The 27,680-nt window shown below is 43.8% G+C and overlaps 1 protein-coding gene across 12 annotated transcripts in view; it reads left to right on the top strand.

Annotated features, from left to right (window-relative positions):
• The window catches only part of HMBOX1 (homeobox containing 1), a 118,795-nt gene that overhangs the window by 42,727 nt on the left and 48,388 nt on the right, over positions 1-27,680 (top strand). For 9 of the 12 annotated variants that reach the window (XM_012572948.5, XM_030269875.4, XM_030269874.4 and 6 more), the window contains exons 2-5: positions 4,054-4,137; positions 15,978-16,457; positions 18,531-18,616; positions 26,954-27,064. In XM_012572948.5, coding sequence (XP_012428402.2) covers positions 4,115-4,137; positions 15,978-16,457; positions 18,531-18,616; positions 26,954-27,064 — 700 coding nt within the window. In that variant the 5' untranslated portion in view covers positions 4,054-4,114. Of the gene's footprint in view, positions 1-4,053; positions 4,138-5,320; positions 5,407-15,977; positions 16,458-18,530; positions 18,617-26,953; positions 27,065-27,680 lie in introns of all 12 variants that reach the window. The other 3 variants (XM_072926258.1, XM_072926255.1, XM_072926256.1) reach the window with 2 other exon arrangements.

The following is a 27,680-nucleotide window of genomic DNA, read 5'->3' on the forward strand; positions in this document are numbered from 1 at the left end:
CTGATGTCCCACCTGAGCCTCCCCAACACATGTTCATGGACACGTGTACACACATCTGCACAGGGTCTACCCGGAAAACCTCACAGTTCCTACAGACCTTAAGCTGTACATTGAGTAAAAGACGTAAATTTTTTAAAATCTTGCTGTTTCTAGGAGAGAATTGGTTTGTAATTATGCATGGAATTGGGGATCTGCCTTTACTGCAAGTTCAGCAGTGGTAGAACTTTGTTCTTAGGGCTGAATTTCTTCACCAGCATGGACCTTGGTGGTTCTGCATTTCAGGAGTGGTGTGAAAAATGTAGTGCTGGGGCCTCTGCTGTTTTTCAGCCACTGGTACTGCCCTGGTTGGCTTTAAGCCAAGAATTCAGCCCCTCTGTTCATGTTTTACTCATGTCAAAATGGTGATGTTTGTCTTCCCCAAGGACAAAAGCTTTTAGTTTGTTATTTGTAAAGCCCATTTTAAGAACTCACCAAGGAAAAGGTATTAGTGAAATACAAAGTGATGGCATTTTAAAAAAAAATTCATACTATGCGAGTCACTCAGAAATTAAAAGAGAAAATTAGTTTCTCTTCCAAATAAGTGATATCAGGCTCATCTTTACCAAGTAACTTTCTCCTTGCTTCTGCTGGGTGTTGTGAATCAGGGTGAACTCTACTTCAAAACATTTAATTGCACACAGTGAGAAATGAAGAAAACTGAAGGGGATCCCAAGAATGTATTAAAAATCAGAACTAAAATGAGAATGATTTCATGTCAAGTGAGACAAATGCAGAGTTGATACTCCAGTGCTTCACACTTCCACTTGTCCTTGGCACCGAGAAAATTAGATTTTTAATATCTGAAAAACAGATTGCCATGAAGACTCATCCATTGTAAATTTAAGCTGCCTTTATAGCAACTTAAGCTGGGGACAAAATTGTTCATTACATCTGATTCTACAACTGCAACCATAATTTCCATATTAATAATGATTGGGTTTTTTTTTTGTCTCTACCAGAAATAGGAAGGGGAGCTGGTTGTGTTTTCCCTGGGTTAGCAGATAATTTATTTAATGAATAATGCGAAAAGGGCAAAGGTTTGTGAATTCTTACTCCCCTATCGCTGCAAAGAGTAGTGACACCTGCCTTGGCTGCTGTACTCAGACTGCTGTGGTGCTAAAAGGAGACTGAGGGAAAGAGGGATATTGAGGCACGATTCAGAGTCGGGATTTTTTGCTGATGGAATTTATGTTGGTCAGATTGAATTGTTTTGACTCCGATATTAGGTGAAGGGTTTGCTTTTTGCCTGCCTGATGTGCTTCTAAGTGACAAAAGCATTGAAGCAACTTCTCACATGTGTCTGGGGGTGGGGAAGGTATTTCTGTGCCACTGAACTTTAGACCAGCGTGGAGTCAAAGACTGTTTGTGCCCCTTTTCAATAGCGGCCGCTCAGGGCTGGCAGCGGCCGGAGGAAGCACCAGCTTCCTCTCCTTTCTCTGGAGCTGGGTTTCCCTTCCCTTCCCTGTCCTTCCTCACTTCGTGTGGGACAGCTTGTGGTTGCATTCTCAGTGTAGTAAACCTGCCTGACACTTTTAACGTATCAAAACCAGAGAATTATCCTTATTTTCTGATGGTTTTGCTGCTGTTTATTTCTGCTGAAATCCTGTTGCCCTCTGTCTGCACTCACAGATCTGCAGTCTCTTGGAAAAGCTCATCTTCCTCCTCTAATCACGTCCCAAATTTGGTCTAGATCCTAATGGCTCTTCTCTTAAAACATCTGAGGTCCATACCAGCTTTTTCCTCTTTCATTGGTATCACTAATATCATCCTCCTGCCTTTGTCATCTCAAAACCTGAGTTAACAGCAGCCTTTTCTTTGCTTCTCTTATCTCATCTCCTCATGTTCTACTTTTAATCCTGCATTTCATGATGATGGAAGGTGATTTTTTTTTCCTTTCTGAGGTTTCTTCTTTGCTACATCTATACTGCTCACCCTGGAAGCAAATCCTTCTCTGAGGAATCCAGTTCTTTATCATTAGCCCCTCTGACCTTCAGAAAGTTTGTATATATTCAAGTCTAATTTGTTCCCCTTTGGAAAACAAAACAGCTCTCTGTATTAAAATTTGGCAAGAAGTCAGCAGCATGATCTCATATTTTTTGTGACTGCCTCGGGGAATATGTTTAAAATGCAGTTAAGAGATTTGACAGAGGAGGGGTTTGGTGGGGGAGTCTCTCTAAAAGGTTTGGGGTGGCTGACAGGGAGGGACCTGTGTGTTTGGCTCTTCCATCTATCAGTGCTTTGGTGTCAGCGATTCTCTCCCAGCTCACAGAACGTGGCCTGTGGGGGTCTGCTGGGACCATTCATCTTGGTGAGCTCTTTTCCTGGAGAGAAAGAGGCAGCTCGGGACCTCAGTGTGGGCCAAATGAGTTGTTCTGGAAGAGCAGCAGCCGACTCTCAGCACCTCCCGTCCCTGGAAACACCCAGAGCTTTCCCTGGCCACAGCTGGGTGGGAGAAGGCTCTTATGGACGGGCTTAAACCTCCCAGGAAAGCTGGTGGTCAAAAGCTGAGTGCTTCCACTTCTGGGAAAGCTCATTCAGACCAGCCTTTGGTCCTGAAAGTTAATGAGCTTCTTCATGGAGGAAAACAGGGAAAATAAAAACCATGTAGAGATGATACCACCATCCCTGGAGGGATTTAGGAGCCGTGTGGATGTGGCACTTGGGGACAGCCTTGGCACTGCTGGGGTAACAATTTGACTTGATGGTCTTGATGAAGGTGATTTTCCTCCTGTGCTCTGCTTTGTGAGATCTCATGTGGGATTCTGTGTCCAGCTCTGGGGTCCTCAGTGCAGGGAAGATGTGGATCTGTTGGAGTGAAACCAGAGGAGGCCATGGAGCTGGGCTGAGGGCTGGAGCCCCTCTGGAGCCAGACTGGGGGAGCTGGGAATGTTCAGCTTGGAAAAGGCTCCAGGGAGACCTCAGAGCCCCTTCCAGTGTCTGAAGGGCATGGAGGGACAGGCATGGAAGGACAGGACAAGGGGGAATGGCTTCCCTCTACCAGAAGGGAGGGATAGATGGCATTTGGGGAAGGAATTCTTGGCTGTGAGGGTGGTGAGGCCCTGATAGAGGCTTCCCAGAGAAGCTGTGGCTGCCCCTGGATCCCTGGAAGTATGTCCCAGGCAGGTTGGATGGGGTTTGGAGCACCCTGAGATAGTGGAAGTTCTCCCTGTGCATAGGAGGGGGTAGGACAGGATTAGCTTTAAGGTCCCTTTCAACCCAAACCATTCTGGGGTTCTGTGATTTTAGAGGGCTTTTCCAGCCTACCCATCTCTGTGCCTCTGCATCCCTGTGTGTCCAGTGGGCTCCATCTGGGAGAGGTGCAGTTCTTCCCCACCATCTTCAGCAGGTGTTGAGGGAGGAAGAGTCATTCTCTAATGTCTGGACCACTTTTAACCACCGAGGAGAGCCAAGATATGTCCATCAATGGCTGCTCTCCATGGATTACCAATCCACAATTGCTGATGTTAGAGATGGAGCAGAGGAAATTATCCTGTGCAACTCCCTGTGCTGCTGTATCCACTCATTTTCTATCCCAGCTCTTCCTGGATATAACATCCTTCTTTGCTCTTTCCTCTTGGTTAATAGTTTGACTTTTGGAGCACTTTCAGTCCGTGTTAGTTTGTGGAGAAAGACATCAGCAGTGATAGCTGAGGAAAATTCTATTAGGTCATTCCTCCTCAGATCACAGTACCTGTCTCCTGAGCTCTTTGCGGATGTTGGCCAAATAATCCTTTTAATAGCTTTTGTGAGTTAAAAGGGTAGGTAACTGTCATAAGGCTAAATGATTGCATAGATTAATTTACTTGTGGCCGAAAGAAATCAATTGTAATTTAAATTTTTGTCTCTGGACTGATTACAACACCAGACATCAACTTTCTCCATAAGAATTTACCCGTGTGCATTGAAGTCTGTGAGTCTGGATTAGTGACAGATTATCCAGAATGATGTGATTGGATCCCTTTGCCTCTCCCAGACATCTCTAATGTTCTTGGATCTTTTCCTTGTGTCTTACAGAATGGTGAATAACACTGAAGACCCTCAAGAGGCTTTGTAACGTCCCATCCTCATGTAAAGTATGCTCAGAACTTTTCCAGTAGTGTAAGTACAAGCTGAAGAAACTCACAACAATTAAGAGTGATTTTGTGGTGTTCTTCTGTTAAACTGTCTAAAAAGAGCAGAGAAATGGTTGCAGTGATTATGAGCAGTTGGCCGAGTTGGAGAGTTTCACTGGTTTAGTGGAAGATTTAAACCAGGGAAGACATTTAAACCAGGTATAGTAAAATAACTGGATATTTAAATTAGGGAGTAGTAATGCTGAATTGCTCACTTGGTCTGGCTCATGTATTGTTCGTGCTTCTACATTTCTGCCACTGAAACAGAAGGAAAATGATGCATTTTTTAGAAAATCAGTCTTGGTTAGAGAAAAATCAGTGTTAAAGGAGAGATCTCTATTCAGCAACTGAACAAATGAGAGGGATAAAGAGTTTAACACCACTCTAGCTTTGCTGAAAGGGATAAGCCACCTTCAATTTAGTAGCCTGTGACAGAGGCAGAAAACCTGGGCACCTCACTTAACCCTGGTGCTGGATGTGTTGGTCCAAGCCACTCAGGTGGCTGGACCCCAGTGCCAATCGAGGTTGTTCAAATCTCATTGTGGAATTTGAAATCAGTTTATTCCTTTTAATTACTTCCATCATATATCTTCGATTTCATTGGTTTCCATGCTGTTTCTTCCATAAATAAGCAAATTAATTCAAATTTTGAAGTTTGTCAGGCTGAAAGGAAGGGCTTGACCCGCACTGTGCTGTCACTCATCTCCCACTGGCCAGTCCTGTATGGCTGTTCACAATATCCCTGTTACAGGCACAGCCAAATGCTCGTCCCCTGCAGTCAGATCCCGAGGTACTTTGATCTCTTGACTTCAGATTGTTCCTTCTATCAGATTGAGCTGGAAAGAGGAATTTTTTCTGCGGGATAGGTAGCAAGGAACTGGGCTGCTATGAATGCATCGCATTTTCCCTGATGGATTTTTTCAAGGATGAAGATGTATCCTTGGACAGTGATAGTGCAAGTGGCAGTGCAGTCACAGCCTTCTGTAGAACGAGTCACAGCAAAAGATAATGACTGACAGGGATTTAGTGTTGGAAACCAACACTAAATGGATTTCAAAAAGCCATTAATTAGTGATTTTCTATTGTCGGTGGCTTAGTGTTCTGTTCAAAACTGGTGATTTCCTACTTTGCTGCCAGTCCCTTGAGCCACCTCCTCTTCTTCCTTTTAGCTGGAAGTATGTTGGATTTCAGTATTCAGTAAAATCACCACTTGAAATTGTAAAGATCTGGTTCGCAGCAGGAGAGAAGTCTGAAGGTAAGGCCACATCACCCTGGGCATCTTTGTTATCCTGGTAATTCAGAGTTTGCTGGGTGACCTCAGAGCTCCTCTGGAGTGAGCACAAGGACATCTCACAACTTTGTGTCAGGCTTTGGCCAGAAATTTCCAGACTGGGAATTGCATAGCTTGAATTTCCTGTGTTTCAGCTCGATTTCAGTCATGTTCTGCCCCTGTGCAGTTTTCTGCTGCCACCTCCCAGCAGAGCAGTAGCAGCTTCCTTGATTTATTCCAGTGTATGTCCAGTTAATGTGGCCCTGGAAGATGCTGTAGAAGTAGGGGTGAGTAATTTTTGACTGAGGGAAAAATGGGGGAAACCTATTTGGAGGGGATAGAGAGTATTAAATTAGAGGAAATGGGCCAAGATGACCCATTTAGATAGAAAGTTTCCAGGTTAAACCACAGATATCTTTTAAAAAGTGTAAATAGGATTGTGAAGGGAAAAGAACAAAATGGACCCTTAAAAATTTAAAAAGTTTGAATTTAAATAGTGATAAAGATTAAGATTGAAGAGTTGCAGAACTGCCATGGTAAGAGAGTAGTTGGTTACTCCTAAGAGTAGGAGTCACCTGGGTGCAGGTTACCATTTCACTGCCTCATTTTTACCCTTAGTAGGATGAGAGTCAGTGCTGGAGAGAAGTTTGAGGCATGGTGTGAACACAGAACTCTTGATCTTGGCCTCACAGGAATTAAGAATTTATCTAAAACTAAGTCCTGTAGCCAACACAGCTTTATCTCTATTGGGCTCCCCATAAATATGGGAGTAATTACTTGAGCTTTATAGTCCATATTGATTAATTATTATGTGTTAATAGTGAGCTATGACTATCAGTATGTTTTACATCCCTCAAAGTATGATTTCTGATAGAACCAGACAGTTTCACTGTCATCACTTCAAATTTACCCGAATGATCAGGCCAGAGCTTATGAATTTAACTGCTAGCAATGCAGGGGAGTCTGGGCAGTGAGTGAAAGAAAATCAGGGTGAATAATGCAGATGGGGAAGGACTGGATTGAAGCCTTGTCATCATTTGGGAAGACCAACAGGAAGAAAAGAACAAGAGTGTGAACTCTACCAAGTCAGCACAGATTGAAGAGCAGGCACTGGATTTAGAGTGGCTTAGGAAATGACCACAGGCTGAGCTGTACCTGTGCAGTGTCCTTGAAATGTGACACAAAATAAGTTAATTAAACTCAGGTAACAGAAAACTCAGCTGATTTTCTCCTTTTGTCTTCGGTGACAAGGTATTGTGTAAATAGTGGGTGACTCTGGGAGCATTCATTTGGCTTTTTTAGCTTCTTTAACTGAAACAATGTCCTGCCTGAGTCCTTGGTTTTACTTTAAAATGAACCAGATGAGTTAATTCATGATTTCATATCAAAAGTGGCCTAAAGGAAAAGATCTTGTTGAATGGTAAAGTTTTTTCCCTCAAAAGGTTTGGCACAGCTGCCCAGGGAAGTGGTAGATTCCCTTCCCTGGAGGAATTTAAAAGCTGTGTGGATGTGACACTTTGGGACATGATTAGTGGTGGCCTTGGCAGCGTGGCATGTGCACTGGGTTTTGTTCTGTCATGCATGAAATTTCCCTGGTTTGGGTCTGGGTTACACCCAGACATGTTTTTTGCTTTAAGAGCATTAATTAGGATACTAATTTATTTCTGAAATGCTTTTAACTAAAATAAAACTTCAGTATGGAAGCAGCAGTGGCCAAAAGCCCATGGTTTTTGCTATTATGATTTCTTTTCTTCAAGGACTGCTATCTGTTCCTGAGTTCTCCAGGTGTAATCTCTCTTCACTAAGGCTGTGCCAGTAATACTGCACTTGCAAACTCTTTTTCTAGTGAAAAATAGTTTGATTTGTAGTTAATCACAAAAACATGGGTAGGTGAGATTCAGCTGTTTGTTGGGTTTGGATTTCTGAAGTAATTAATTTCTCTTTTAAGGAAGTGGTTTAGTTATTAGTGGTGGTGATAGATCCTGAATGAGAATGAAGGTGCCTGAAATGCTTTGGAATGTCTCTTTTTCTTCATGTGTGGAAGAGGTAGTGGAAATCCTGGTGATGGCTTTGCTTGAAAGTTGTCCTACCCCTTGTCATATGTGATGCTATAGATGGACCCTGCATGTGTGGTGAGAAAAGGCTCAGAGTTTGGCCAGGCTCTTCTTCTGCCTACTTGCAAAATTTCTCAGTGACTTTGAAGAAGTCATTTAGACTTGTCCAAAGTCCAGCCCCTCTCTGGGAGCTCTTGGTCAACAAAAATTAGTGTAATGTTACTTGCTGCCTCACAGGGATCTTGTGATTTGAGTATTTAGATACCCCAAGTGGCAGAATGAATGGAGAAGAGTTCTGAGACTCTGCCTGCATTTTAATAAATGATTGGTCAAATTTTGAAATTAAGTGGAGGAGGCCGAAGACAGCACTGTATACCCTGTAATCTTGATGGCTGAAAATGATGAATTGTCATAGAATCCCAGAGTGTTTTGGGTTTGGGTTGGAAAGGACCTTAAAGCTCATCCTGTCCCACGCCTGCCATGGGCAGGGACACTTCCCACTATCCCAGGTTGCTCCAAGCTCCATCCAACCTGGCCTTGGACACTTCCAGGGATTGGTCAGTCTGGTGTGTAGGGCAGGCCTGTGTCTCAGTTTTATTGATGACTTTTTAAATTACTGTTTCTTCATATGGATGACGCTGTTTCAGTGTGTTCATGAGATTTACTGTAACTAAAGCACACACGTCCTGCTTTGAGAGCTATTACAGTGCTTATATATCCAAAGTTTAGTCTTTGGCTCCCAAATCCAAGAGCTCATCCTTGCTCTTGGCACAGGTTTGGGCTTTGGGCCCTGGTTCAACACTCAGCTGCCACGACAGTTTTTCTCTCTGTTAGTCCTGCTGATCCCTCATTCTGCCCTTGAATCCAGGCTCAGAGTTTGAATTCCTGCCTTGTTGCTGTAGAATTGCAACAATAGCAGGAAACCCAGATTTTGGAAGTAGGGAAGGTTAGGGTTAGACAGATAAGGTGTCAGTGTGAATCAGTGTGTGCCTTGAGTAGAATTCAGAAATATCTGGCTGCCAGCCCTGTGCTTAGTCAGAGGTCAGTCCCTTTTGTAAGACTTGGATTATGACAATAATTGCCATTTATATTATATTTTTGCCTTGTAAAATCAATCTCAAGTTCTCTCTCTCTTTCCCAAAGATGTAAAGCAGAGTAAGTTACTCACTCAAGTGGCAAAACAACTGGGTTTGCTCACTGCCAGCATCCATTAAAATTATTTTATCAGCAGAGAATTTCAGAGAATAAGTAGGAGAACAGCTTGTGTAGAGCAGTGAGTCGGGGTTTGGGGCTCTTTAACCAGCTGAGAAACTTGAAGCTCCTGAAGAAACGATGTGTTGATATTCTGCTCTCAGCTTGCCTCCTCTAATTTGTGTAGCGGTGAGTATTTGATTACGCCGGATTTATTTTCAGAAGTTTCAGGCTGCTCTTATTAATTGTCCCCATTTTGATCGAAGGCGTGTGGCAGAGCTCTGCATTCCGGAGCCGCTGTTTTGCATCCCTAAACAGAGCTGGTGACGCTGGGGCTCTGTGCCTCAGCTCGGAGCCTCATTTCCCTCCTTGCTGCAGCGCGAGGCTCTCGTTTCCCCGGGATGAGAGCAGTCATTACAAGAATTACATTTTGTTTGTGAATCAGGATGAATGGGAGTAGAGGCCTTTTTTTTGAAAATCAGAACCCAGAGATGCAACTGCAGGAGATAATTATGCAAACGTATGGATGAGGATGACTCTGTGTTCGTTGATATGATGAGCACTTCAGGCCTGAGGTTTTTTCTCTCTTTCTGTTGATAACTGGTACAACTCCTCTGAAAATACTGGAGTTGCAACTGATGAGCATAAGTGATGAGTCAGATCCTTAATCCTCTGTTACGCCTCAGAATTCACAGCATCAGCTCCTGGTTTTGGAGGCAGCTTTGCTTAATATGATGCAAAGTTTTAGGTGGTTCTGAAATATTTATATTGCTGTGAATCATTGAGTCACACAATGGTTTGTATTGCAAGGATCATCACATTCCAATGGCAGGGATGCCATTCACTGTCCCAGGTTGCTCCTGTCCAACCTGGCCTTGGACACTTCCAGGGATCCAAGGGCAGCCACAGCTTCTCTGAGAAACCTGGGCCTGGGCCTCACCACCCTTCGAAGTCAAGGAGATTCATTTGTTCAGTAAGAACAGAAAAAGCCAAAGCTTGAATGTCAGAAGACTGGATACTGTTATGCCCCAAATGCCCCAATTCTCTTCCAGCAGTGCCTTAGAGCTGCTCTGGAAGTGTCACAATCTTTGCCTCTGGGCTCGATCCTTGTGTGTCCGTTCCAACTCAGAACATTCTGGGATTTTTTTGGTGATACATGTCAGTGCTGTTTGTGGAACAGCTGTAGCTCAATGAAAGCCCTTCCTTTGAACGTCTTGTAAAAACCAGCTGCATCCTTTGGGATAGGACAAAGAGTTGGACGGGGCCCTGATCCACCTCATCTCTCAGTGCCACCCCTGCCCATGGCAGATGAGCTTTAAGGTCCCTTCCAACCAACACCAGCCTGGAATTCTGTGTAGAAAAGGAAGGACTGAATGAAGATATGCTTTAGTCCTCGGATCTCATAAATATGTGTGGAGAGAGAAACAAGCTTGCATAACCTAAAACAGGGTTAAAAAATTAAGAGTGGGCAGCTGGAAGTGGAATTTCTTTGTAGCCACTGGTTCTCGTAGGAAGCATTTGGGAGCAGTACTTCATGTGGATTTGGTGGTTGAATGTCAGACTGGGTGATAAGCAAATTACATTGCTCTTTGGAAATAGCCATGCCATCCCTAATGCCCATTTTTACTATCAGGACATCCGCCTCCAGAGCTGTTCAGGCTGCAGTTCTCACCAGTAGTGGATGCACAGACACACAGGAAAAATCTGACAGGTTAAGGAGTTCAGCTTTCAACTGTGATGGTAGTTAAAACTCTGGTTTAATTAATGAGTTGTACAAGTGATTTTTTTAACTGTGTACTTTGGAAGAACCTATTTGAGCTGGAAAGACACAATTTACATCGTGGTTTTGCTCTTCCATTTAAATGCTGAGATGGCATTGAGTGACACCAAGGAGGTGCCTGTGATGTTGTGAAAAATGCTGGTGCTGTAATAAATGAGGTGACAAATCCTGGATGTCCCTGTGAGCAGGACAGTGCAATGCTGTGTGTCAGAGAAGGGTGAATGTTGGCATCTCTCCCCATCCTGCTCTCCTCAGTTGATGGGACTTGATCAGAATCATTCTTAAACCAATTACCAGACTTAGGATCCTGTTCTGAACACTTTGGCTCTTGCCCACATCCATATTATGCAGATTATATCAAATATAGGTCTTACAGCAGAAAGCACAACTGGTTTTGTAAGTCTTGAGCTTTGCTTATTAGATAAAGCTGTGAATTTTAATGGAAATTGGAGAAGGACCTCTGCAGAAGAGCATCTCCTCAGTGATGCTAGAGTGCTTCCTACTCATCTACAGTGAGTAGAAGAGTGGAAAAAATGATTTCTTGTGATCATTAAAGAGTCCAGAGCCATTTTCTCAAGTGTTAGAGGTGTTAAGGCTGCTGTCTGGCCTTATTCCCAAACGGGTAATTGAATTGCTTTGAACTTCTGCGAGTTCAATTGGACATGGACTTAGCTCGTAGCTGTTTTTATGGGATTATTCTGCTGTGCTCCATCACCTAGAAAGTTAAGTGTTGGGTAAATGATTCTTGTATCAGCGTGGGTTTGGGCTATGAGAGTAGGTGAGAAATCCTTGATGTGTTTTCCTTACTTTTCTTTATACAGTGCAGGAAAATAAGGGAAGAGAGCTCTCTGGCCATGTATCCCCACTGGAGTTCAGAAGAGTCAAACTGCTGAGGGAGCCCCACATCCAAAGGGTGAAATTAATTTTAAAGAAAAGAGTTTAAATAAATCTTGATGGAATGAGAAGGACAGGCAGTGCTGGTGAGGGCAGCCCCTGAACAGCCTCCACTCCACAAAGTCCCCTCGGAAGGGAAGGAGTGGTGCTGCATTGGGCTGGTTGGGACCTGCTGGATATTTTATATCTGCGGGTCTGGGCTGGAAAATAAATTACTTTTTATTTACCTCCTTAGAGTTTTCCCTTCAGTCTGATATTCAGGTACCTCAGGTTGCTTTTGGATGAGCCGTGAAAGATGAACATGATGTTTTATTGCTTTAGAATGGTACAGTTGGACCATCTTTTTGGAGATTATTGCCAACTTAGTGTAAGGAATGTAAATAAGTCTGATTTTTAGGCTACTTAATTTTTTTTCTGCCCGAACCTAAAGAAACTTCATCTTAAAGGGCAAGATTCAGTTGTTAAAAAATCAGTCACTTTTACTTTTGAGCTTAATTAGAAATTTGCAGAGGTTTTGCTTGCAAAATTTCAGAGAGAAAAATGCACAACTATTCTTCCTTGGTTATCTCTCTTTTTTGGGTGCCTCCCCAAGGAAATTTGACAGTCCATTGTCAGTGGTGAGAGTATTGATAGCAGGTAAAGCATGGGATGTAGAGGATATTTTGCTACACAGGCAGCAAAGTTTGCCTACAGCAAAGTCAGTCCACAGTCCTGTTCTCAGGAAAAATATTTTCCATCTTGATTTTCTCCTATACCCCCCATTCATTCTGCTTGTCTCTGTCTTATTTTATTCCTTGCTACTTTTGCAGATGATTGTATTTCACAAGGAAAAAGAGGGGGAAATAAATTGAATTACTGGTAGCCAGAGGAGTGCAGGAGGATAAGAGGCTCTTACTGCAGTGTGGGGGGGATGAAGTGGTGGAGAATATTCACTCATTAATGAGGTGAATGAAATTAGGGTGATTCTGAAATGGTTGATGTAATTAACTGCTTTGTAAATTGATCTTTAAACAGAATAAGTTTATTAAAACATTTTAAAAAGGGAAAATAACCAAAGCCCTGCACGAGTAACAGTTCAAAATAATGCTTGCTGTAGTTATTCATTAAAAACTTGTGGATAGTTGGCAATGTTGGAACATGTTCAATAATACCACATTTTGCAATATTTGTTTTGGGGTTTTAATGGAAAATTCCAAGTTCCTGCAGCTGTTTTCAATCATAAAAGTCCCTCAGGAGCATTATTTCTAGATCTCATGGCTGTGTAGAAAAGCACATGAAAATGGGAACAGGAGTTCCAGATCAAGAAGACCAATGAGATCTGTCAATGCAATGTATGCTGAGTGTACAAATATAAACAAGGCACTTTGGGCATTTCTGTATAACATTAGTGAGACCAGCAGGGAAATACTCTTAATTTCAGTTTTCTTACCTCTTAAAAATTACCCAGAAGTTGCCTTAAAAGTTTTGGAGGGTTGGAAAAATTCTTTGCATGGACAGACAAGCAGATAATTGATTTTAGTTTGGTTTTTTTTTTGTTTGTTTGGTTTTTTTTTCAAGTTGTTCACATTTTTCCACTGGTTGTGTTAAACACAGTATCATGGAGTTAATTTGACATTAGGTTTGCTACTCTTACATTCGTTTCTGCCAGGCTTTGAAGTCCACTGATGGACAGGACTTTGGAATGCAAGTTGGAAGTCATTGAGTATCTTCTTCTTGGGGCAGAGGGTGGCCTTGCCCAGCAGCCTTTGCATCCCTGTGAATTGAAATTCCTGCACAAGCTCAGCTGTGTCAAAGAGGGACAAATTGAGGCTGGAGCTCTTTCCTTGTACAGCCACGAGTGATGGGAGGTCAGCCCCTGCCCCTGCAACTGAGAGCTCTGCACTTCGTTAACTGGAATTCACTAAAGGATAATTTCGGTTCACCAAATCATTGTGTGTAATTCACTAAAGGAGATTAATTTGGCCTGAGCACCCAGATCCAAGGGCTGAGCCCTGGCACTTCAGACAAATTAGGAATGGCACCCAAATTTTAGAGAGAATCGCTGGCCATGGCCACCAACTGCTGTAGGAGCACACCCTGGGACAGGTTGCCCAGAGAAGCTGTGGCTGCTCCATCCCTGGCAGTGCCCAAGGCCAGGCTGGACAGGGCTTGGAACAGCCTGGGATAGTGAAAAGATGTCTGTGCCCATGGCAGGAGGTGGAACTAAATGATTTTACATCCCCTTTCAATTACCATTCTGTAATTCCATGATTCTGCGTTGCTTGACATTCTTGACGCCATCTGGAAAGTCTTGCTTTTGTCAGATGGGAGTTTTTTAGTCCACGGGGCTACAAGGACAAAAGTTCTGGATTTTTGTGTCTGTGATAGATGGACGATTAAATAATTTAAAGTATGTTTTAGTATTAAATGTTGAAGAGTTTATAAAGTAGGAATTTTGAGTGGAGGCAATTCTGGTTGGAGGCTGTGGCTCATTAAATTCTCCAGTTCAAACAAAGAACTTGAGCACATGAAACTTGGTATTGACAGATAAATGATCTGGGAAACAGTGACTGGTAAGAAATGCCCAAACCAGGTGTTGCCCTGAGGAAGGGTGAGCTGGCATATCCAGTGCAAACCACCTCAAGGCCAGATGTTTAAAGAGATTTTCTGTTTGAAAACGGTGCTGCTCGGCGCTGGCCGTGATGAGTCAGTAAGTCCGTGTGACACTTCTCCCAAAGCTGGGAGAGGAGGATGGAGCAGCCCTTCCTCCCCCAGAGGCCAAATCTAGAACACAACGTCTGCTTCCAAATGCTCCCCGTCAAGCTCCGAAGGTCTCAGGCTGGGATGCCACTTCCAAATTGTGGTTGTTACAATTCCAGTCAGTTGCAGGTCGACTGCTGCATTGCCTGCCGTGCCCTCCTGTGGTTCAACAGTCTGGGTGCTTGTCTTGGAAAATTTTAAATGGCCTGGATGTTTCCGGCAATCGCTTTTCTGGAGGACAGCACATTCCCGTTGGGCTGGAGCACTGATGTGGATGTAGAACGTCTGTCTTCTCACACAGGCATTTTCTTGGATGGGAGTCATCCCCTTGCATTGTCCTCCTGCTTCCTTCTCCCACAAAACAATGTCAGGAGCTCAGTAGTTGCTGGATGAGAGCAGAGATGCAATTTTCTTCTCATTTCTGTATTTCCCAGGCTACAAGTGCCATTTTTGTGGATTTGTGCATCCTGGCTTTGTCTTTACAGCTCTGCTTCAGCTCTACTCCAACAAACTTGTTCTCAGTGTTGTTCTTCAGCCAGAACTATGAATCTCAAGTCATTGCATGAGCCCTGTTGGGAGCTTCTCTGTGCCAGGGCAGAAGTGGACATGAGGAGTCATCCTCAAAATCTGTGGGGAGGAATATTCAGCCCTATCCCTGGAAGGTCTCTCAGCCTCACAGCCATCGTCCCTCTCCTGGCTCTCACAGGATCCTTGGAATTCTTCCTTGACTTTCCCTCAGCTGTGATTTGCTTTTGCTCGCAGGGGTTGTACATCAGCTCTGTCACATCTCCTGGAGTTTGAGTGATCTCTTTACCCTGCTCTCCTACAGGAATGGTAATAAACCCTTGACTCACGAGAAGATTCCCAAGAAGGATGGAAAATGCCGTATTCTGCTTGCCAAGTTCTGCCTTTGCTCCATCTGCCACCCCTTCTTCTCAAGATCTAGAGTTCTGAAGGAGGAGATCTTGTTTTTGGTGTGACATTTGGATCTGTAGCCAGGATACTTAGGAAAGGAGCACGATTAAGGGAGCATACTGTGATTTTTTCAGTTCCATTTCTGGGCTTTGCAGCAAATAATGTTCATTGATGTGGCACTTTGGGAAGTTTAAGAGTTAAAAATTATTTTGTTGAGCCACCAGGATGGTTGAGTTACCTGAGAAGCCAGTCTTTGGAGGGGAAAAAGATGAAGACTTATTTCTTTAAATGAAAGCTCAGGAGTAATTGGATGTGCTGCACTTTCCATGTCAGGGCAGGCAATCTGTGACAACATTCCAGGTTCAAAAGTTCCTAACTTCAGAAATCCAACTTCAGTCAAATCAACTTGGGTCCTACAGGCCACTAGAATTTCCGCTGGGTGTGTTTTTATCTTCTTTTTTTTTTCAAGGTAGCAACAAAAGTTAGGGCAACTCAAACTCTTTGTAGTTAAGATTTGAAAGAGTTGAGATTTATCAGTCTCATGTCATAACTGGTGAAAACTTGTCTGAGAAAAACTCAGAACTGTGGCCACCACAGAAATCTGAGATTCCTGTCTGGTGGGTACTTAACACTGGGCAAAATTTTGTCTGGGATCGAGTTGCAGCCTTAATTACTGAGCAACCATAGTCTCTGTAGCAGTGGTTTATCAGGAACAAAAGACAAACTGCAGGGTTGGTGCAGGTGTGGGGAATGTCAGGAGAGGTCTGAAATGCTGTTGGAGCACTGCAAGGAGAATGAACCCTTCTGCTGCGTAGTGAGATTGGCATTCATGGCAGGTATCTGGCTGAGGTTGTTTGGAGGTGGATTTTGGAGCTGCCGTGCGTTTGTGTGTCTTAAAGTTTTGCACCAGAATTTATAAACTACTTTCCAGTGCCACGTAGAACTATTGAACTGAAGTATTTTGTATTTTACCTCATTTCCAGCCTGCTGGAAACCATGTCTCACTACACAGACGAGCCAAGATTCACCATAGAGCAGATCGACCTCCTGCAGCGCCTGAGACGCACGGGAATGACCAGGCATGAGATCCTGCACGCCCTGGAAACCTTGGACCGTCTGGACCAAGAGCATAGCGACAAATTCGGGAGAAGGTCTGGCTACGGAGGCGGCTCCTACGGCAACAGCACCAACAACGTCCCGGCGTCTTCCTCGACGGCCACGGCTTCCACGCAGACGCAGCACTCCGGGATGTCCCCGTCCCCGAGCAACAGTTACGACACCTCCCCACAGCCTTGCACTACGAATCAGAACGGGAGGGAGAGTAACGAGAGGTTGTCTGCCTTCAACGGGAAGATGTCGCCCACCCGCTACCCCCTGGCCAACAGCCTGGCCCAGAGGTCCTACAGCTTCGAGGCTTCCGAGGAGGACTTGGACATCGACGACAAAGTGGAGGAGCTGATGAGGTGAGTGGAGGTCGCTGTAAGAAGTGTGGAGGTGAGAAGTGCCTCAGCAGGAATGGGTGCGTTGGAAGGTTGCTCAGATAGGGATTGTAGGGTGGGAAAATGCTGGCACAGGTTGTCCAGGGAGGTGGTGGATGTCCCATCCCAGGAAACATTCGAGGTCAGATGGAATGGGGCTCTGAGCAACTCCAGTTGAAGATACCCCTGCATATCACAGTAGGTTTGGACTAAATGATCTGGAGTCTCTTCCAACCCACACTGTTCCATGAGGATTTGATGGTGATCAGGAGAGCAGGAGCTGCTCCAGGCAGTTGTTCCTGCCCATGCTCCAAGGGTCATCACCCTAGAACCTCTCACCTGCCTTGTGGAGGCAGCCCCTGGCCCTGTCTGAGTGTCCCACAGTCTGACTGTTGTGATAATTTTTCCAGTGCTGTACCAAAATTTGGGGTTGATGTTAGAGCACTTATCTTCCACCCTACTTTTATTCAGGATTCTGATTAAATATCAATTCACATGAGTTCTCCTCCCCTGTTTCACACCCATTGTAATTCCTTCCATATAGAGGGAGAGTAAGGAATCCAACTTGGATTGGTCAGTGCTTTCCAGTGGGATCTGGAGAGGATGCATGTTGTTTGTTTATAGTTTGTGGCAGGGATTTGCAGAGTGCTGCAGGAAAATAGAAATAATAAAGAAGCAGAAGTTTTCTCTGAGAGCCATTTGGGTTTTGTTGTTTTTTTTTTCAGGGCTGACCTTCCTTTACTTTTAGCAGCTTTCTTTTCAGCATTATGACAAAGATGAAAGGAGGGGATTATACTCCTGAGGATGAAAGTCAGTCAGTGGGCTTTGAGAGCACAAAGAAATAAGAGGAAAGGCCAAATGTCTCAAAACAATTTTGGTTGTAATGTTGGAATTTATTCTTTTTCCCCCCCAAAACTGCACCATTCCTGAGGTACCTGTGGGAGGACTGGAGTCCATAAGCTCCAGAATGGAAATGTGTTGGAAGTAGTTTGGAGATTTCAGGGAAAGATGTGGCTTTTGGGGGAGAGGATTAGAGATGAGCAGTAAGAAAAGCCGATCAACTTCATTTGCTGTCGGCTGCAGGATGAGGAACTGTGCAGGAAGGGGGTGAGTACAGCAGAGTGCCAAGTTCCCATGGCTGAGGTTTGGGTTCCTGTGCAGTGAGTCTCAGGTAATGCTTTTAGTGCTTACTTAAACTGAAATTGCTTGTGTTTGCAGGCATGTGGATGATGAGTGTTGGGTACAGAAATAAAAATTATCTCAATAGCACAACATTCATTTTGCATTTACATTTGTGAGTTTGAATCTGTCTTCAATGCAGCTGGGGCAGGAGGGGAGAAGGGGAAGGGAAATGTCTCCTAAGTCCTAATAAAGGCTGGTTTTAATTGCCTGCCCTTCTCAGGAAGGGAGGGAGGAAGAGGAGGGGCAAGGCATGTGTTTATTGCAATTGAAATTTGCCGTGTATCACAGTACATGTGCAACCTCCAATTCATTTGCTTTTTAGCAGTTTTAGCCCCTTCTGAACTACCTGTGCAGACCTTGTAAAAATGATACAAAAACCTCAGTTCATTCAGTGCAAGCTCTGGACTACGTAGGGGACTAAAGGAGGGGTGTGAGGACAGAGGCTGCAATTTTTTGGATCTTTGCCTTGGGATGCTGGAGGAGGTTGGTATATGCATATTCATTTGGGCAACTAACCATGCAGCCCGTGCTATCCTTTATTTTTTATTTTTCTGCCTCATTTTTATGAGTGAGGTTTTTATGCTGATATGAGAGATTTATTCATCCCTGTGTAATGAAACTTTGTACATTCCATATGGCAGTGCTGCACCTAATATGAATTATATGGGACATGAGTCATCCATTCTCCTGCTATGGTACTTTGATCAAACGTGACACTTGTTAAAAGAAGTGTCCAGCACTGAGGCACTTGGACTGTTTTAATGCCAGCCTTCCCCACTCCTTGTCCCCTAAATAAATATCGGCATTTTGCATCTTGCAGGTGCTCTTTGTTCCGTCCTTCTTTTTGTGTGTCCTGTTGTTGTTTTGTTTTGGTAGGAGGGACAGCAGTGTGATAAAGGAGGAAATCAAAGCCTTCCTCGCCAACCGGAGAATTTCCCAAGCAGTTGTTGCACAGGTAACAGGTAAGAGCTCGGGGAGTCCTTTCCTCATTTTGGGGATCTCTGTGTCTGAACTGCCTGTCTGAGCATGATGCAGATGTTGGACTATCACTTGGCTTTCTGCATTGCAGTGCAGATCTGTCAGCTTAGTCATGATAATGTATGCCTTTGATTTAAGACCCATTGTCCTGCACATCATGGAACTTCCCCAGTGAATCACTTTTATTTTTTTAAATTTTTTTTCCCCTGTGGCTTGTGCTGGCAGATTTTATTTTACAGCATTATAATAAAGCCTGAAGTTCTTATCTTAAAATGAAAACGGTTTTCCTTAATTCTTAAATTGTTGTTGAGTGCGGCAAATAGATGCAGATCTGCATCTCTGGGTATTGAGAAAGAGAGATAATGTGTATTTATATATTAAAAAGTATATGAATAGTCAGGAGACACAGCTGTAGCTGGTGCCACTGCAGCCAGGAGTTGGAGGATGAGAGTTGGAAGTTTTATCCGTCCTTTGAGTCAAAATTAATGAAAATCTGAAGGGAGGCTGAGGGATGACCAGATTGGCTCAGGTTTTACCTGGAAGGAGCAGCACATCTGGGTGCCCTGTGCCCTGAGCCTTCTCTGTCACATCCAGACAGGTGAACTCACTGCAGTGGTGCCACTTCTTCCCTGGGTGTGTTCCCAGAGCTTTACAGAAGGTAACAAAGTCCTTTTGCTTCTCCATGGGGTGAGGTGTTGCTATTTCTCCCTTCCAGGCACACAGGCCTTGCCTAGAACAGTCTCACAATCATTTTGGCTGGAAAAGCCCTCTAAGACCATTGAGTCTGATCACTCTCCCAGTACTGCCCAGGCCACCACTGATCTGTGTCCCCAGGTGCCACATACACATGGCTTTTAAATCGTTTCAGGGATGGGGACTCCACCCCTGCTCTGGGCAGCTGTGCCAGGGCTGGACAGGCCTTTCCAGGCAGGAATTGTTCCCAATATCCAACCCGAATCTGCCCTGGCGCAGCTTGAGGCCGTTCCCTCTCATCCTGTCCCTTGTTCTCTGTCAGGAGTTGTGCAGAACAGAAGGTCCCCCTGAGCCTCCTTTTCTCCAGGCTGAACCCCTTTCCCAGCTCCCTCAGCCCCTCCTGGTGCTCCAGCCCCTTCCCCAGCCGTGTTCCCTGCCCTGGATTCACTCCAGCCCTTCCTTTAGGATGAAGACTTGGTGATAAAACTCAGAAAGCTCAATCCCATGTGATACCTCTAAGTTTTGTTAACTTTTTAACCCAAGCTTGGATAAAGATCTTGAAATAGATAATTTTTGAGGTTCCTAGATGTCTGGGAATACCAAAGCAGTAGGAGGAAATTTGTTCTTTTATGATATTTCCAGGATTTGAAATGTCATAGGTATCCACCTGTCTGGGAGCTGTGGGTTTGCAGACATGGCAGCTGTTGAGGTGAGCAAGCACAAACTGGTGCTTGAGCCACAGGGCCAGGAATTCTTTTCATGTCTCCAACTCTTCTGTGATCCTGGGTGAAATGACTTGTCCTTCCCTGGTCTCAGTTTCATCCGGAAAATCATGAGATTAACAATTTGTCTAAATGTAAGGGATATTATTGGCCTTTTCAGCTCTTAGCACTAATACTCCAAAAATTAATGTGTAAATTGAGCTGCTTAAATTGTACCTGAACTCTTAAATTTTGGTAGTTAGTGGGTCACTCTCCTGCTTTTGCTCATTCCTTGCCTGAATATAGTCCTGGAAGAACCCAGGAATTAACCTCTGTATAGCACCCAGCAAGTCAGGCTGGCTTCCCCTGCAAGGAGTGCAAAGAGAGGAAAACTGCACCAAAGGAGTCCTTCCAGAAAAAGCCAATGTTTGGGTTTTTTTTTGGTCAGTGAGACTGCCAGTTGTGGGGTCAGTGAATCAGAATCACCACACCAGATCCAAGTGGGTGTCAGTGAAAGGAATGGATCTAATTATAATTAACTGATTAATTATAATTAACCCTTGATGCATGTGTTTGATACCCTGCAAGAAGCTGTAGGAAAGGCAAGACCAATCTCTTCACACCTGATCCTTTTCCTCCTTCCATCCTGAGCCTGTTCTCTTGGATTTCAGTGGGCACTAAGTTGGCATTTAGCTTTTGGGAGCTCTCATTGTTTCCTCCTGTGAGTAAATGACACCAACCATCCACTTGAGACACGGCTGACTGGATTTCACACCCTTCCCACTCAACCCTCCTGTGCAGCACTAGGAGGATCCACAGAGGGACCAGAGAAATACTACAGGGTGTCACTGGGACAGAATGAGGGCTGAGCTGAAGGCACTGTGTTATTATCTTGTTTTTGAGCCAGATCCATGGGTAACCAGTACATTTTTGCATCTCAGTCATCCTCCCTGTGCTTGGTGGGAGCTGATTCATTTTAAATGAACCCCCAGCCTTGTGTAAGCAGATGTGTAGCACTTAACATGCCACTCCTAAGTAATGGCTTATCTGAGGGAAATGGTAAATCTCAAAGAGGTTTGGAAGGACCAGATTAAAGAGTTTGCTCAGCTCTAGCAGGGAGAAACATTATCTTCCTCTCAAAAGCTGGGAGTGGTGAGGGGTGACTGAAACAGCTCGGGACAGAGATCTGGAGCAGAGCATCCCAGGGCTCTCCCTTCCAGAGCTGTCTCAGCCTGATGAATGCTGGATGACTTGGAGTATTCTTCAGATGCCTCCAACATCCCTTTCAGCTGGAGAAGAGGCTCCCAAGGAATGTCTGGAAACCACTTCTGGTTCAGTAGAAAACCAGTTTTTATAGGCAGAGGCTTTGCAGAGTGCATGATCCCAAATGGCATCACCTCAGGATTTACACCCTTTGTCTTACTGATAAAGATTTTCTGTAAAAAGTTACTTGTACAAGAGGAAAGTAGAAAAATTGGCTTCTAGTCTTCATCCCTTCTGCCCTGGGAAGAGGCAAGAAAGAAATGAAAAATTTATGGCTGTTTCTGTCCAGGAGAGTGGCTTGGCTTGGCTACCTCTGCTGGCAACTTTTTCTTACAACCTCTACCAATTCTCTGTTTCCCCTGTCCTTATGACCTTATTTATCCCATTCTGTAACTTGCCATGTACTCTCCTTGGTGCAGAAACCTCTACTGCAACTGTGACCTCTGGAAACCTCCTTTTTGCTTATTTTGCTAATTATTTTGCTAATTATTTTGCTAATAATTTTGCTAACCTCCTAATTTTGCTAATTCTTCAAATTACACTTTAATTCAGAAACACATTTCTCCTTTTTCCCACTTAATTCTAACCTTGCAAAGCACTTACAGAATCCATAGTCCTACAGAGCAGTTCTGCATCAGTAAACAGCTTTTCCTCTTGTTTTTCCTGCTGTATCATGAGGCAAGTGATGGAGAGGGAGGATGCTGGAGAGGGGAACACAGAGCTGAGGGTTAAAATCAGCTGTTGCTGTAAAAGAATGTTGAGGCTCTCTTAATCCTTATAAAATTACCAGAAACTCTGAAAGTCATTTAGATAATGAATCTGACAGGAAAAATTAAACCTGGAAGACATTCTACAGGGCTGCCTGGTGTACAGAGAGGACAAGGCAGGTTGGAAAATAGTAACAGGGTATTAAAAAAGTGACTTGAAAATAAAGGATGATTGATAAGAAGCAAAAACTTAGCATAACACTTACTAGTGCTGGTCCTAAAAACAGGAGCTGCTTTTTATAGAAACTTTTTTAATGGTGTCTGTAATAAGATAAACAAGAAGCACTTGGGTTGGGCTCTGTATAAATAATCTCCTACTGATAAGAAAAATGACAGTATAAACAGGAGCTAATAATAGTTCCTGCAGAATTTCCTATCCTGGTGTTTGGAGCTCCTTTTAACATCACTGCAGCCTGCTCAGGGCTGGGGGTTCAGCCCCATGTGGGGCAGGTGAGCTGCCAAATTTTTATCAAATACAATTTGAAGTCGTGTGTTGGAATTTGCTTCAATTGCCGCAAGAATTGTACTTGGGCACCAGGTTGTGGTCAGAAGGCAGAGGATGAAGAGAGAAATATGAGCTTTGCTCAGAGATGCTGTCTGAGCTTCCAGAGTTAGATGGAGGGTGGAGAAATATTTTCAAGAACTGATGTCTTCCTGTTCTACAGTGAAGGAGAGAGGGAGGAGAGCACAGGGATGAGCCCTCTGCAGATGGGCTAAAGTGGTTTGATGGATGATGCCTCTGCAAGGTTTGGAAATATTACCTATCCTGTTTTTTTACACATAGGGAGTGGAAGAATAAAAAAAAAACCCTTATTTTCCTGAAGTTACAGAGCAGAAATTTCAATTCACTTTTCTCAGTTCTTAAAAACATAAAAAGCAAACCACCATTAAAAAAAACCCCAAACCCATCAACAGTAAAATGCAGAAGTCATTTTTTGAGTTGTTTTTAAATACACAGAGAGCTTTCCAGGGTGCAGTTCTGGTACCCGTCCCAGTTATTCCACTTGTACAACCCAGCCCTGTCCTCCTGTCTCTGCCTTAATTGATAGATCTCCAAGACTTGGCTTTAGATTATGCTAAACACACGTGCAGTGGAGGGCAGCCTTGGAGCACTGCTGGAACAAATAAAATCCCCACAGGTTTGGAACCCACACACAGGGATACTGAGCAAATGCCAATACATAGGGAAACTTAACTAGTTCCTCTGTGAAGAGAATTCAGAAAATCCCTGAATTCTTGATCATCTCAAATGGCATGAAACTGCATTTTGAGAAACATTTTCCTTCCTGTTTTTGGTTTGGTTTTTTTTTTAATACTCATGACAACACAGAGATTTGTTTTTTATGATTTTGATCTTTGCAGGTTTTCTGTAAACAAGCTTTGTTAATCTCTTAAATTGATAGATGTCCTTTGCAAGCACTTGTTCTCTGAATCTGGGACTTTGCTTACAAAGTGAAGAATTAAAACACAGTCAGTTAACTTTCTTCTCCAGCTCTGACGTATTCCAGGTGCTTCTGAAAACCTCTGTGAAAGAAACATTAAAGAAATGCAAAGCAGAGCTGCTGAACAGATCTATTAGTGAAGGTGAAAACCAGTTCCCACATACTTGATGAATAGCAGAGTTGAGGGCTATGAGCAGATTTGAGCTGCACATAGCAGTGGCCTTCTCTTGATGGTGTATTTTGCCATTTATTTTATGTATTTGGGTGAGAAACTCTGCCCTAATCGGTTGTGTAGGAGACAGCAGGGCTGGCCGGGGGAGGGAGCACAGACTGGTTTGTTTATCACTGGGAAGTGTGACCTGCTGTGGGAAGGAGTGAGTGTGACACAAGCAGGCAGCATCTGAAGTGCAGCAATCCTTTGTGGATACCACTTTCCTTCAGGATTTTCTGTGAGGTGTCCATAACCTGGTGTGTTCCTGGCCCTGCTGAAGCTGAGCCTGGAGCACCACAATCCTCCTTGAGATCCCTGCCTCACTTGGAGAGTGAATTTCTTCAGCACAACTGGATTTTCATTACTCCAGAGAAGTTATTTCATCAATTGCTTCTGGCAGCAGGATTTCTTTTTTCCTGCCAGTGCAATTCCTTAAAGCAGATTATGATTAGAGACAACGTGACAGGAGGGTCCTGGGGGTCACTGTCCTGTGAGTCCTGTGGTGTGAAACCCACTTGAGAGGCAGGAAACTCTGACATGACAACTTGGGAGATTTGTTTTTTTAACAATGAAAGGAGTTAAGAATGGATTTGGATCCCACAGCACTGCCATCTGGGAGATCCTGGATGAATTTTGCTGAATGACTTTGCCTGTGACCTTGGGTTGGTCAAGCTGTTGGGATATGGTTTTGGGGCCTGTAAATCTTGTTGAGGTACAGATAAATTTTATGCCTTAAAAACATTTTACAGAAGTAGCTTTATGAGCTGTGAGGTCAGAGGCTCAGCTGCTGTGGCTAAACGACAGCCACAAAAGGATCCCAGCTCAGATCCAGCTCTGTTCAGGAGAACTTTGATGCAGTTCAGGACATTGGGACAGTGCATAATTTGTGGAAAGAAGCTTTTTACAATAAAAATGGCACAGGTTGGTCAGGAAGTTGGTGTCTGCCCCGTCCCTGGAAACATTCAAGGTCAGGTTGGACAGGGTTCTGAACAACGTGATCCAGATGAAGATGTCCCAGCTCGTTGCAGGGGGTGTTGGACTAGATGACCTTTAAAGATCTTTCCAACTCAAATTTTTCTCTGATTCCATGAAAGTGGACATGGCAAGACCCAGCTTGAGTTTTTTGGCTCCTGCTGCTGTGCCTTGCCCTTGAGCACATTGTCTGGAGTGGTGACATCTGTGCCACGTGTGACAGTGTCAGGCAGCCTCTTGAGCAGGGCTCAGATTTTCCACTCATGGCAGACATTTAATCTCTAATTTATATCTACCAGTGCTTTGTGTTTATATCTTAGGTTGTTATCCAAACACCCAACACACACTAATTCACTGCAGTAAGTGTAAGTGGACCATAGTAAACAAGTAAATGACTGGAGCCGTTACCCAGTGATTAATTAATGGGAGCAGGGCAGCCAAAAGCAGTGAGACACAAACCTTTGTGTCCCACAGTCAGGACAAGAAATGGCTTTAATAAATCATAATAGGTCAAGAGCTGCAAATTTTAAAACTTGGACTTTCCACTGGTGATCAGGCATGCAGATGGCAGGATTTCGATTAGGCTGGAGCCTTGTTTTGGGCCAGAGAGTGTTATCAACTTACACTGCCTTCTGGTATTAACTTGTGTGCTTCCACAGTTACTTGATGTAAACTTGGCAGGGTCTGTGGGTTGTGTTTGGTCAAATAATTCCACTTCCCCAGTAGTATAAACTCAGTTTTAGATCCCACTGTGGGCCCTGGGGGTAGGCAGCTCTTGGCAACCCCAACTGTTCCTGAACCCTGTCATTTGAGGGCAAGGCAATCACTGGGAGTGGGTTTTGGGAAAATCAGGATATGTTTTGTGGGCACAGCTCTGCTGAGCAGCAGTGAGCTGCTGTATCTGAAACAAAACACACCCATCCCTTTCCCCCAGGACAATTAAAACTTCATAGCCTCCAGAATTCTGTTTGAGGAAGAACAATTAAGAGTGCAAACCCAGTGATTTTAAAAATCTGGTTGGTGTAAACCCACCTGAATATGGTACCTGAGAGTCAAGTTGAGACATTCTGAAGTTAACTACCTTCAACACACAAAAAACCCCATAATAAACTCCCACTTTAGAAGTGGTAAAACTACAGGGGGCTGTTTTTCATGAGTTAAATCTGATTATGAGAGCTTATAAAAACTATAAAAACTTGATGCATCTCTAGAGGGGGAGGTAGTTTCGGTTCTGTGTGCAAACCAGCCTCTACCTGCCTGGGTGATACCACCAAGCAGGTGGTGGCACAGGAGGTGTTGGCAGTATACTGGTACTTGGAGCACCTCCTAAAACTTCACTTCTCAGGAGAGTTTGGATGTTGTTAACTTGTTCTGATGGCTGAAGAGCCTTGTGGAAAGCACAGGGAGTTCTGAAGTAGTGCTTCAGTTACTCAGCAAACTGCATTTTTTACTTTTTCAGGTGAACTTATTGCTGACCTCCTCATGCACTTCTAAACCTCTTGTTTTATTTATTTCTTCTGCTGATCTTTTTTTTGCCCTTACTGCATTGATCCTGCATTCCCTGTCACCCCTTGGAAATAACTGTATTAACTTCTAGGAATTTTCCCCCCTTCTTACTGTTTTCATAGAACTCTTGCTTTAAAACTGCAGTGTTTTGTCTCTGATCATGCCTGGGTACCTCGAGCTTGGCTCCTGCTTTGCTGACAGACAAGCTGCTCTTTCTGGGTTTTTTTTCTGGCCGTTGTTACAGCTGCTGACAGTTGGTTTGCTCCATTTCTGGGCTGATGTGATCTATATCACATAAACTGTTTTCTGTGTTAATCTCCAGTCTTATTCAAGCATTGAATGATAAGGATTTCCTAACAATCATTATTTATACATAATAGTGGGGAAGGGACTTGTTCCCATTTCACAGATGAAGTTTAGGAATCAGGGAAGTTGTGGACAATTCATGTCTATGATAGCTTTGGCTTCCCAGTTTTTATACTCTTTGCTTTGGGGCTGATTATAAAGATTCCAGGGTGTTCCATGAGTAAGGTTGAACATAACCCCAGGGAGAAATTCAGACAGTTTTGGACAGAGCAGGGAAGCTTCAACTCTGCTTTTTCTGGGATTGAAGCATCGCAAGTTCCTGGGCTTTGTAAGACACCAGCTTTTATCAGTAGATTAACCATTTAAAAATGTTTGGTAAAGAAGAACTTTCCTCTTTCTCTCTTTTTTTGTTGAACTTATATCTTTCCCTCTTTTTTTGTTCTGTTCTGGTTTTTCACAGGTATCAGTCAGAGCCGGATCTCCCATTGGCTGTTGCAGCAGGGGTCGGACCTGAGTGAACAGAAGAAAAGGGCATTTTACAGATGGTACCAGCTTGAGAAGACAAATCCTGGTAAACAAATGCAGCCTAAACATCTCCTGCTGTTTATTTGCAGAACGGAAGCCTTTTTGTTTATTAGCACTGATAATTCACTTCTTGGGTCTGGGGAACTCCAGAGGTTCTCCCTTTGATAAGGTTAATTTCTAGGAGGGTGGGAAGAAATCTGCTTTTTGCTTTGCAACAAATGATGCAGAGCTGCCTCATCCAGAGCTGCCTCATCTAGAGCTGCCTCATCTAGAGCTGTCTGTCCAACTCCTCAGCCACAGACACTTGCCCTGCCCTCCCACCACTCACTAAATCTGGGAATCAGAAGCAGCCAGTAAAGCTGTAGTCAGTTAATGTGAAATAAAAGCTGAGGCTCTTCAGAATGAACAAATAGAAACCATTCATAATGGCTGCATAATATAAAGTTTCGGTAAAAATCCCCACACATTTTGTCAGAGAGGATCTTCAGAGGGTTTTGGGTTGGATCTCAAGCTTGTGGATGGGATGTTGATAGTTACAGTGATAAGCTGGAAATGTGTCTTTCAAATCCCACCTGCTTCTCCAAATCTCAAAATAGATCTTGAATACAAAAAGAGAAGTAAAGCTCCTCATTATCTTTAACTAACCAGCAATCTTCAAAATC

Source organism: Taeniopygia guttata, chromosome 3, assembly GCF_048771995.1.
Source record: "Taeniopygia guttata chromosome 3, bTaeGut7.mat, whole genome shotgun sequence".
Classification (NCBI taxonomy): domain Eukaryota; kingdom Metazoa; phylum Chordata; class Aves; order Passeriformes; family Estrildidae; genus Taeniopygia; species Taeniopygia guttata.